Source organism: Anomaloglossus baeobatrachus, chromosome 3 (genome assembly GCF_048569485.1).
Source record: "Anomaloglossus baeobatrachus isolate aAnoBae1 chromosome 3, aAnoBae1.hap1, whole genome shotgun sequence".
In the NCBI taxonomy this organism is placed as follows: domain Eukaryota; kingdom Metazoa; phylum Chordata; class Amphibia; order Anura; family Aromobatidae; genus Anomaloglossus; species Anomaloglossus baeobatrachus.
This window is the reverse complement of record NC_134355.1, coordinates 651,702,583-651,715,381: the sequence shown is the minus strand read 5'-3', so window position 1 is coordinate 651,715,381 and position 12,799 is coordinate 651,702,583. Positions and strand designations below refer to the sequence as shown.

Here is a 12,799-nt window from a genome sequence, read left to right as displayed (position 1 = left end):
CGGTGACTGAGCAGGCAACAAAGAAGTAGTGAATGGACCAAGAGTTGAGAGTCCTTTACCAATGCAGACCAATACCAGTACCTCGGTGGCTCCTGTCACGCCCGTGACATTGGTCACTCCTTGTGTTTTTAAATCCCTACAGGAACAAGCGATTCAGCAAGGAATGGCGTGTGAGACGCAGGGAGCCAGCTGACTGAGGAAGGTCTGTGGATAAAGGGCGGTAAGCTTTCTCTGCCATGAGCGCTCTACTCAATAATGGCCCAGGTAACCCATGCGACAAAGGTGTTGGGATGGACAAGATATGGGCGGCACCACTGCTCAGTACCCAGGTGGCCAGACTCACCCAGTTTAAGACGTGTGCTTATTAAGGTAGAAAAACTGTAAAGACCTCGTAGCAACACCCCCCTCATCCGCTCTACTGCTCTGGTGATTGCAGATTAGTCATATACATCTACCATTAGTAGGTTTATATGAGTTTTGTGCGTGTTGTGTGAATTTCAGGTCTGCTCTGAAACATATCCAGTATGGAAAACGTTACTGCTGGTATGGTGCTGGTGGTATGTAAAAAATGGAGTTCCTAAAAAGCGGTAAAAGAACATTCTATAGCAGAGGTCACTATAGAGATCAGTACCTGGGGATGCCCCTGATGAACCCCCATCTGCCATTGTGAAGAGGGGAGAAATGCGTTGGACTTCTTTCAAGCTAAATGTCTGACAAATATGCATTTATTTTATTAGCCCGAGTGTCAATTGTACAGTGGAGAGTCTGTGATTGGACGAGATCTCCTCATGACTTTACCTGGCCTTATTATATTTATACAGTGGGTACATGTTATACATGTGAGATATTTAATTTCTTTTAGGGTTTGGTCCTTGAATTTGCTGTATCATATTGATTTAAGCTACCAAACAGCTATGTAAAATACAGAGTGTGAATATTTAATCTTTGGGAATTTAAACGGATATATATAATTGCATATTGACGCCTCTTTATCCCCTGTATCTCACGGTTTCTATATTCCCTCATTGACATTAGCAGCACGTATTAGCTTAGCAGTGTAGGGATAGAGAGGGTGAGCAGTCGGTGAGCGGGGGCGCCAATTCGCCTTATAGGGTGCCGACCTCTGCTGCGAGGTAGGGAGAGTTTAGGGCTATTGCCCCAATCCCTGTCCCTCCTTTATTGGAATATCTAATTGTGTCTAAACTCACATGGGTTTATGTTTGGAATTTTAATGATCATAACATGTAACGATCCGCAAGATAATGGTGGACGCTGGCAAATCATTTAACAAATGTTCGTTTTCCTTAATAATTAGATCTTTATATAAGGTATTTTTGGTTTAGTACCTAGAACGTGATATTTCTCACAGATACTGCAGATACAGTGTGATATCCTGACCAGTGATGTACGAGCCTTATACAACTGCCTATATAGTGTGTTAAACATGTGTATCCTCCAATTCCAGATCCTAAATCAGTGTTCGGAGCACGTGGTCTCCAGCCAGGAGACTGGGTGATCCTAAAAAGACAAATCAGAATGAGCCACGAGTCAGAATCAGGTGGACCGATCCAGCTTATCCCAACCACAGCAACTTCCATGAAGCTTGAGGGAAAACCCATCTGGAGACAACCACCACTGTAAAGAGTCCATTGTACCAGCAGAATGAGGGTCACAACACAGTGCTGGATTATCTGACATAGAACCTTATGGAGAATTTCTAGATTGGGGATGATACATGGGAAATAACCATAAGGGAACAATGGGTACCCATTACACAAATAAGGGCTCATGGTGGGAAAAACATTATCTGACCTGAACCAAAATCAATTTTAAGGGTTTAAGTGACTTTTTAAGGATAACATACACTTGTAGGTACCTGGTATTGTTTTATTTGTTGGTATTTGAAGCCGTAAAAGTGCTACTCTGTTACTGAAAGTAAATCGGATCGATGCGTAAGGGAAATCTTGTTAAAGGCCTCCTGGTGGTAGATTATAGACCCAAGTCAAGAAGAGATCCATTAGTGTTGTGATATAATCAGGTGTATTTGGGTAGAAAAGTCGAAGACTCGGACAGCACTCTGATATTGACTGAGAATCAGTCTTTCAGAAACAGTAATGCTAAAAGCTGCAGCATAACAGTAAGAAGCTTATTCTTACAATTGCCTTACTCTTTCTAATCGATTAATCTCAAATTCTGAGTAAGCTCTTCGGCATTAAATAGTTTGTTCTAAGGACTGGGACATTACCTGTGCCTCTGTGAACTGTGTGTGTGTGTGGCACCCCAGGACCTGGTCACCACAACAGCATTGCCCCTCCAAAGGGTTAATGCTGAGCCTGGAGGTAATTGGGAGGTCTACTGGCCAGTAAGTTTAACATCCAACGCAGTTCCTCCCTCAGGCCAGCAGGGGGAGCTCTGAACCTGGAATTCCAGGGAGTATTCCTTAAGCCTGACCTGAGGGAGGGGTTAGTGGTCAGTCTGTAGAGAGAAGTCATAGCAAGCAGACACAGTAGTGCTGTCCTGTGGAACTGGGGCCTAGAGCTGGAGCAGCTTGGCCCAGTGGGGCAGGAGGAGCAGAGAGGCAATGAAGAGACTCGGACATCGGAGTCTGTGGCCACCAGGGCCTAAAATACTCCCTGGTAGCCGAATCTGAAGGGCAGGAGAGCTGCAAGCACCTGGCCCATAAACAGCCCGAAGGTACAGCTGCATCATAAGGGCCCGGTGTGGACTCCAGCAGAGAAGCACCAGAGAGGGCCTGTGCAGCCTACCACAGAGGGAAAGGGACGTACCACCGGTCCCAGCAGCAAGAGGGCCATTGCTAAATCCAGAGTGCAGGGTCCTATCACAGCAAGGAAAAGAACAGGAGTAGGCCTCATACTCATCTGGCCAAAACGACAGCTCAGTTACTTCTAGGCCGGAGCCCTCTACCACCTGTAACGGTCTCCCAGGACTAACAGTTTGTGAAGTAAAAGAGGAGAAGGTAAATAGACTGTTTGTGCCTGTTTCTTTCATGCCTGTCGGCCCTGCACCGTGTTTTCCACACAACACCATAGACTCTCACGAGCACCAACAGTGTCCCCAGGGCACCGCTCCACCTGTGGGGAGCAGTACCATCATTGCTGCCATTCCATCACCCCGGAGGCCTCATACAGCAGCGGCGGCTTAATAACCGCATACCACAGGTGGCGTCACGAACACAAACTTTATTCACCCCCAAGTCACCAGCCATTTTAACTGACACCCACCAGGGCCATGGAGCCGGGCCCCGCCACCACTGACAACCCCCGGACTAGTCCGGCCCGGCACTGGGTGTCCCATAGCCCTGGGGTGGGCGAGTCATGTGCGGGATGTGATCAACTCTCTGATCAGCAGTCTGTACCAGCGGGGGCAAAGGCTTAGCATTGCTTGTATAGCGGATAGAAAAATGAAAAAAGGTTGCAGTTAAAGCATTAGAGCTGATTTGTTAGAGGACCACGGTAGGGTCAGAAGGTTAATAAAGTATTTAGGGGGGACTGTTCAGGAGGACCTTTCCATCAAATACTTGATTAACCTCTTGACAAGGGATTGTGGGAAATGTATCGATTTACCTTACATAATTCAGGTTTCAGATCATACACGACACATATAAAGATGGCTGCCATTTCCTGTTCACCACACCTTGCTTGGAATGCAAGGAATGTCCAGATGAAAGAAGACCGCCATATAAGGGAAGACCCCTGGTTAAGCTAGAAGACCAACCGTCAGATCAGATGACATCATAGACCAAACCATCAGCATGGATCCACTAAATGACGTCCCTCCCATCACCATGGTTTCATCCACTGGAGTCAGACCCGCCCATCACCAGCAACACGGATCTCCCCATTGGCTAGCTCATGAACTGTCCCACTAAATGTGCATATCTGAACTTGTGCACACAGCTAGCCTATATCAAGAGGACGCATGCTCTTCCCTGTTCTGTTTGGTGCCATCTTTACTGTGACCAAGAAGAGATTTCATATCCGACTGTCTGGTGTGAATTCTTTTATGCATGCACTTGGCCCATATCAATTCGGCCAGGCAGTAGGCAACTAGTGATCTCTGGTTAAGAGTTCACCCCAACAGAAAAACTATCCTTTTAAATTTTATCTAGTGGCAACATTTTGGAAACCCTGCTGCACCTCCAAGATATTAGACTGAATTTTTAACCAAAGTGCAAGAATTATTTCACATCCTGCTCTCTGAAGACACCAGGAGTCCAGTAAACCTCGTCATGAAGTATCTTCACTTTCCATGGGGAGAAGACAAAGCACTTGTAAAATCTCCTGAAATTAGTTCTAGTATTGAGATGGAATGCTGGGAGAAGAAAATAGTCATTGAAGGAGAAGTAGATCTAGTGTAGAACTGAGGGGAGGAGGGGGGAGGGGATATCGAATGTGTCAAAAGCTGATGCATCAGAGCAGAATTACTGAAACGAGAAATTGCCTCCACTGATTTTGTCTGACACCAAACCTCCCTTTGGGATCTGAAGTTGAGACTTTAGGTCTTACAGGGTAAAGATGTGGTGAGCTCCTAGTCTGACACTTCCTATTAGTTTGTCCTGGCTTCTGAATTGTAAGATTACAGCTGGTCTCAAGTGTAAAGGTCATCATCTAGTTTTACCAAGGATGTAAAGATACATTTTGGTTTTAAACCCCATTGATGTGATTGGCACATTTGTGTTTCTGCAAGGCCTTTATACAAATGTCTCCCTGCACTCCTAATTTTGCTTGATTCATGGTCATCTAATGTGAATAGCTTTAAGTCCTCAAAGCTACTAATATGAGAGGTCATTTAAATTCCTATATGGAAACCTGTCCAGATGATTGCACCCCAAACCAAAAGTTCTTGGCCCAAACGACAGACATTTAGTTCTTTGATCAGAACTAATGGGCAAGCCCACTGAAATCTGGGGAACGGCAAATCCAAATTGGATTTTAAGAACTAAAAGGGGATAAGGGGCCACCAAAACACATTTGGTGTCAGTTTAATAGTTGTCACCTTGGGATTACACCTGGGAAAATCTAAGCTGTCCCTGACCTTACATAGTGGGTCTGCCTCAGAAGGGAGACTGACAGATTCCACCTGTAAATATTTCGTGTCTACAGCCCGTGATGATTGAATTTGTTTGAATAAATGTTTTTATGGGAGATCTTTGACATTGGGGGCGGAGGGGGAAGGGAAAGAAGCAGTGGTTATGAAGCTAGTCAGGAGGGGCAGAACTTGTCTAGAAACCTTTGACGGAGCTGTCCTTTCAGTCACCCTTTCTAACCACCCTGACATTAGGGCCTACCCAATCTAGTCTTTGGCACATGGGACCACTATGACGCAGGAGTTGGCACCAGCGGGCACATTGGATCACATCAGAAGTGAGGTAAGAAAGGATGGCTCTATATTAGTCTACAATATACCAATACTTTATTAAAAAATAAAAGGTTGAAGATGGAAACCAAATAAGGTGGAGAATCTAGATAAACCTGCAATAGATAGCCAGTTTGCTGACTACTGTGTATGGGGGTCTTTGGGAATGCATAGTCTATGGGTAGAAGATGCTTACATATAATGCACTGTTTGATGCCACATGATCATCACAGCAACTGTTGTATCTACTGCAGCATCCCTTGTCCCAGCACCAGAAAAACCTTCAAAAGTTTAGTATTGTTGGATTAGATAAGGCACTACACTAGAAAATCTCATGATATTGATCAGTTTTCTGCAGATCGGAATTCCGGAGGACGCAGTAAAGAGATGCGCGATCCAGATATCCTTTGCTCTGGACTACATGCACAGGAGAGGATTGATCCACTGTCACTTGAAATTGTCCAATGTATTACTTATGGACAGACTTAAAGCAAGCTGGGCGACTTTGGTTTGACCCAACGTGTGGGAACCGGTGTGTCAGCGATGTCACATATCCTGTACATTGCTCCAGAATTGTGACTTCACAGATGAAGAATTTTTTATTTTGAGACCAAGTATAGACACCTGGGCCTTTGCTGTTTTCGTTATTCTGACTGGATATTTGCCCTGGTTTGAAGCATTGAAAACGGACGCCTTATACCAAGAGTACACGGATTGGAAGCAAAGTTCAGACTTTACTCCTCCACCTGTGAGATTGAAGATCTTGTCCAGAGAAGCCATGAGCATGTTGGGGAATTTTTTCGCTCACTGTCCCTGTTGTCAGCATCCAGTGCATTCAGTCTCCAGCTACCTCGATTTGCCTTGGAAAATAAACATTTCAGCACACGACAGCCACATGGCAGATGAAGAGGAATTGGAAATAAACATTGTGGACAGCTAAAAGCTTGACTTTGATAACGAACCCAGAAAGGAACACATTACATCTTCGGACAGAAGTCTGCAATCCTGTCATATTGATCCACACCAACTCCTGGATCTGAAGTGGAAATTCCAGAATATTTCATGGGACATGGCGGGGTGATCATTATTACCAGAACTTCTAGTCGGGGCTTTGTGGGCCACAATTTTGGGAAGCAGAAAAAATACTTTAGCAAGTGTATTTTAAGAAACACATGTACCTTTATATAAAATTAATGCCTTTTATACAATTCCTAATATTTCACAGAAAACTAGGAAGTCCATGCAGAAATGTAAACTAATTTTGTAAAACACAATAAAAAGGTCATTGACAACATGGTTATTAAGTTTATTTTGTAATTAAAATATTTAAGTAAAATTTGTGACTAATGACTGATCTTCTGCGCTCACTTAAAACCGTACTTATTGCCAAGTTTACAGCCTACATTTTAGGCTGAGTTCACATTTCCAGTATTTATCCATTTGAAATAGATCCAGTATTTTTAGTAGATTCCTCAAAAATGTAAGAAAGCAGGAAAAATATATTATATAATATATTTATATACAGTGTGTATATTAATATATAATATATTTTTTAAAAAACTTTTGGTATTTGTATGGTTTTAAAAAAAAATCCAGTAGATAGATTAGTCAAATGCATTGATTTTTTTTTTTTTATTCCAGATATCTGCCCAGGCGTCGATCCACACAAACACTATTTTTTTGCGTCTCGAGCTGTTGTTTCTAATGGTACCATTTTTGCACAGATGCTACGTTTTGATCGCCTGTTATTGCATTTTGCTTAAAACTTGCGGCGACCAAAAAGCGTAATTTTGGCGTTTGGTAAACGGCGTAGTGGCAAAAAAATTCCAATCAGATTAAATGATTTTATGTTTTGATTGGGCATTTCTGAACGTGGCGATACCAAATGTGTATAATTATTTTTTAACCCTTTAATTTTCAATGGGGGAAAAAATGGGGGTGATTTGAAGTTTTAGGGTTTGTTTTTTTTTTTTAATTTACTAGTCCCCCTCGGGGGCTATAGTGATCAGCAATCCGATTGCTCTTATCCATCTGCTGATCACAGCTATACAGCAGTAAACAGCAGATTCAGTCACTTTCTGTATCTCTCTGCTCCCGGCCGAGGGAAAACTAAAGTGAAACTTTATAGCTGCAGGCTTCATCACATGACCCTGTGCTACGATGGCAACCACCAAAAGTCACGTGATCACACACACGTGACTTCCGGTGGGGGCAGCGGTAAGTAAAAATCATGGCCGCGCGCATATAGATCTCGCTGCCAGACTTTGGCAATGAGATTTAAGGGGTTAAATGTTGCGAGTAGAAGAGATTCCACTCGCAACATGCAGGCACACGTCAGCTGTTGAAAACAGCTGATGTGTGCCGACCGCCGCCGCCTGCCCGCGGCTGGGGCTTAACGGGAGACGCTCCATGACGGATATATCAGTCCATGGTCGTGAAGGGGTTTAACAACGCAGGAAAACAGCCAGCCTGGGAAATTCCCAGTTGCTGGGACAACCACTGGTGAGTCATCACAAAGGTGGGGGCTGCACTGAGGGACTAGGAACAGACATTTAGTTTAGAATAGTCAGACTCTGAACAACACGGTCACAGGAGAGTGCTTTAGAGCGTCTCTTGCTAGAACCGGGCAGGCTGGAAAATGGCAGAGAGAGCTAGTGAGACAGGAGAGCATGGTAGCTGGAGGTTGAGCCTAATTCTTCCCACAATGCCGGCACTAGACAGGGTGCAAAGCCCTAGGGTGGGATATATTCCATGTTGGACCACCAGAATCTGCAGAGGATGGGGATTTTAAGTCCCATCGCCCACCACCCATTTTCCTGGAGCACAGTGACAAATAGGGTCTGGGTCAAGATCACGGTCGGGCCCCATGGCGGATCCGCATCATCTGCATACGAGATAGTACACTACAAGAACACCGGGGTCCCCAAGTAGCTTCAAGCCACGGGGATGCACAAGTAAGTGCAGAGGAGGAAGGTCTCACACGCCACAGCCACCAGTGATTGCTCCCAATTTACCCGGGAATGGCTGGAGCCTATTGCGGCAGACAGCGGCACAACCGGGGCATCTTCCGCTGTGAGTAAAGAGAACTTTGAACTGCAGCCCCCGTGTCGTCCTGGTCATTGCTGTCGCCGTCGCCCCATGCTTTGGTGCCACCAGCCGTCCCCATCACCCTCATTTCCCCAGGTCTCGCTCCACCTGTGGAGAGCGATACCATCTTTGCTGCGATAACCATCTGCCCTGGGAAGACCATGACAGCCACGGCGGCTAATCCCTGGCCTCATACCGCAGGTGGCATCACTCCTAACATCTCCTTTTATTGTATACACCTCGGGGCATGAAGACTGACAGGGCCACCTGTGAGCCTTGGAACAGACATCACCAGCCCAGCGACTAGTAAGATTAACTCCCTGCCCCCTGGGTGCCAGATATGTATGAGATTCTATTAAGAAAATATACTGAAAATAGAAAAAAAAATTAAATTTAATATCGCTGAGTTCAGAAACGCCCAATCAAAGTACACAATTTGATCAGTAAAGTTTGTAGTGAGGAACTAAAGTCAATCTGCCAGAATTACTTTTTGGCCATAGTGCAATGTTGCTAACAGGTGATCAACACACCGTATGTAACAAATGGTATTTTTGTGTCTTGAGCTGACCAAATTATAAGCCCTCCCACGCTCTAGAAGGAGAACGCTACAAGTCTCTGAAAATGACAAAAGCGCATTTTTTTTATATTTGATTGTTTTTCCAGTTTAGATAAGAAACTGCACATTTGAGAGAATATATAGGTTTTTTGAATGGTGCAAAATTGGGACAATTGGCTTTTTTTTTTTTTTACACTTTATTTTAGTAGTCCCATCAGAGTACTTCATGCGTGCAGTATCTGATCCCAGCAATGCTTCAGCATCCCTCTGAATAGCAGAAGTGCTGCTCTCCTTTGAATGCTGGCACTATGGCCCCATTGAGAGGAATCAAGTCATGACAGTGACAGGAGTCATCAGCTGACCCCCTTTCCCAGTGTCATGATAACCTATCGGCAGCTTCTGATTCCATCATCGGGCCACATATTGCGGCGGGCAATGGTGCGATCCTCAGACAGCATTGAGTGCAGCCGTCCGATATTGACAATTAGCTGGTTAACAAGAGTGGGTGGATCAGAGATCCCCCAGTGCATGTTCACTGTACAAGTCGGCTGATCAGATCAGCAGAATTGTGAGGTGTAAAACGTGGGTTGTGCAAGCCCATATTAAAAAGGACAGACAGCCTTGGACATATAGGTACTTCAAAAGGTTGTAAAGGGGTTAACACATTTGAGCAGGGCATTTATTTTTATCAAACCTGTAAACAAATTTAAAAAAAAAAAAAAAAAAACCTTTACAAATGTTGAATAGTCCTCCAAGGGGGCTTTACCATGCAATATCCTGATCCTTTGTTATACAAGTCACTCCACTACAGAGCTGTGTATTACAAATCATGGTCCATGCCTAACTGGCAGTTTCCCCATCAGCACCTGCCCTATTGTGACCTCTTGGCATCTACAATTACCCTGCAGAGCAGCAGATGAGTAGTTAGGGGAGCACAACCACCGACATCCCATGGGCCTCTGACACTGACTGCTGCATATCAGGAATGAACTGCGAGTATCAGGGATTACATCGGTACCAGTAGTTACAGCAGGAATCGGCTGTGTATATTGCTTCGGCTCCTGCAGCTGATCGCACCAATACAGAAGCTGAACCATGCAATCAGCATGACAGATGGGTCACTTAGTGCTCCATATTGAATATGAGCTAAAGGGATAAACAGGTCATAAGGAGGTTAAAGACCAATATTTAGAATAAGGCCCATTCTCTTCATATTTGTTTTTTTAAATTGTATTTCATCTGAGTAATTTTTTAAAATTTGGAAAACATGTGGCCCTTAAACTGATGAAGAAAATACGGACTAAGGAACAAAGTTTCCTGCACAAGCTTTGTGTGTCCACCTTATCGGGTCACGAAGGGATCATCTTCACCCACCCCATCTACGTGGACTCTGAGGAGTTCTATGTCCTGCCCCAGGATTTGGCTCCTGCAAGAACTCTTCACTCGCTAAATCGAACCCGGTGTAAGTATTTTAGAATCCCTAAATGTTTTTCAATATGTAGCTGTAGAATTTTGGGCAGATTTTTGGAGAGATATTCTGAATTGAGGTAAGGAGTGGTGTTTCTCATTTGTACAGCTGCTTTAGATACCTAGAAAAGGTTTCTCCAACTTGAGACTTGCTAGTTTTTTTTCAAGACTCCTTACTTGCCTCTGTTGTCATGGTTATTAGTGATTGTGCATAGACTAGAGAGTAGTCAGTTGGAAATCTGTATTCGAGGTTAAAACCACCACTCCAGGTTCTTCATTTCACCACCAGATAGTTAAATCAGTAATTCATGTTCTCTGCATGTAGTAAATCTACTTCAGTCTTCGGCTATTCCCCGTACTGTTCCAGTCCTCCCCCCCCACCACATGACCGGAGTGGATACTCAGGATCATTGCTGGGCAAACTGGAAGTCATTTTTCAATACAAGTCTAGAAGGCTCCAATGGTTCTCAGACTTCCAGCAAGAGAGATCGTGATAGCCATAGTCAGTGACTACCAGTTAGAGCTGTAGTTACAAAATTGAAGAGGTGTTCGCTGTATGTAGTAAAATACTTACAAATGTACATCCTATGGTGAAATATGAAAAGGAAGTACCACTCTAGGTTTTTGTTTGCCAAGTTCACATTCTCTGGTTAGGTCAGAATGTATCTAATGGTTTCTTCTCCTTTTCCAGGTTGGAATTCCAGAAGTGATGGTGAAGCGTTGTGCGGTACAGTTGACCAGTGCACTAGAATATATGCACGATCACTCACTGGTGCACAGAGACTTAAAACCAGATAATGTGTTACTCATGGACAAAGACTGCTTCCATATTAAACTGAGTGATTTCAGCCTGACACAAGCCATCGGTACCCTCATGTCATCAATGTCACATCATTCCCTACATGTCCCCAGAGCTGTGTCAATTGCAAAGCCATGAAGCTTTAGTTTTGCGACCCAACATTGATACATGGGCCTTTGGTGTACTTCTGAATGTTGCATTTACAGGATATCTTCCTTGGGAAAGGGCCGTCGAAGACGATCCTATGTTCAAAGATTTTATCAAGTGGCAACGTTTTGGAAAGCAAACTGCCCCGCCAGGACATTGGACCAAGTGTTCCACTAAAGCACAAGAATTATTTCATGCCCTGCTCGCTGAAGACCCCACCATCAGGAGTCCAGTGACAATAATCAATCATGAAGTATCTTCACTTTCCATGGGGAGAAAATGTGCCTGACAAGGCTCATGTGATTATTGAAGAAAGTGTTGGTGGAAAATTTGGAGAATGAATTCAGTCATGGAAGGAAAAGATTACTATATTGCGATTGAGGACCAAGGGGACATCAAATGCATCATAATAGCTGATGCCTCAGTGGAAGCAGTTTCTAGCTTCAGTAACAGTGCACTAGTTTTGTCTGACGCCGAGCTTCACTTGGGATCTGAAGTGAAGATCGCTTAAGTCTCTCAAGGTAAATATGTGGTGAGCTCCTAGTCTTCCATTATACTGGCTATTTGTCTTGGCTTCTGAATTAAAGGATTACAGCTGGTCTTTATTGCAAATGTCATCATGCAGTTTTATCAAGTATGTAAATATGATGTTTTGTCTGTTTTTAAACCCCATTGATGGAAGAGGTGGTGGGCAGGCTTGTGTAAAGGCCCAGCAGAAACCCATACACTTTTCCCTGCCCGGTTCATTTTGCTTGGGTCAAAGTCCTGTAATGTAAATGACCTCTATTCTTCGTTGTATTAGCAGCTTTATGAGGACAAACCTAAATCCCTATAGGAAAACCAGTGTAGACGATATTTCAGAACAAACTAAATGAAGCTTTATGGATCAAGTATGATAAGTTGGGTTTTTATCCAAGAAATCAAACTGGGTTGGGATTTTGGTAAACCTGATACGACTCCTCAATTACGTCTCTACAGCCCTAGAACAACAAGACCCTAAACCCAGTATAACCAAAAAAGTGGTCAATACCATTTACAGTAACATTAACAACCACCACAATAATATTAGCAAATACCTCCAATTAGAAATTTAGTACAGTTTTTCTGATTTACTGTAACTTACCTCATGTTCATGGTATGACAGAACCTTAAGTAACCATGGTTCTGACCACTAGCAACTAACTGGCTGTTACTGTTTTCACACCTATGGATACTGATGGTCCTGAAATTCCCTGAATATGAGGTAACGAGTAATCAGTGAATCTGAAGACCTATACTACATCTCTAATTGGAGGGGTTTGTTAATATTACACCCTCTACATAAAAGGGTTATTTCAATCTACAAGACTGTATCCCAATAAGTCACC

At 43.7% G+C, this 12,799-nt stretch overlaps 1 protein-coding gene across 1 annotated transcript; it reads left to right on the top strand.

The window, feature by feature from the left end:
* Positions 1-4,249: 4,249 nt before the first annotated feature.
* Positions 4,250-11,773, top strand: LOC142297366 (serine/threonine-protein kinase SBK2-like). Its single transcript, XM_075341595.1, is given in 4 exon segments — positions 4,250-4,363; positions 11,178-11,371; positions 11,373-11,673; positions 11,675-11,773. Coding segments are annotated over 4 exon segments (708 nt in total).
* The last annotated feature ends 1,026 nt before the right edge of the window (positions 11,774-12,799 follow it).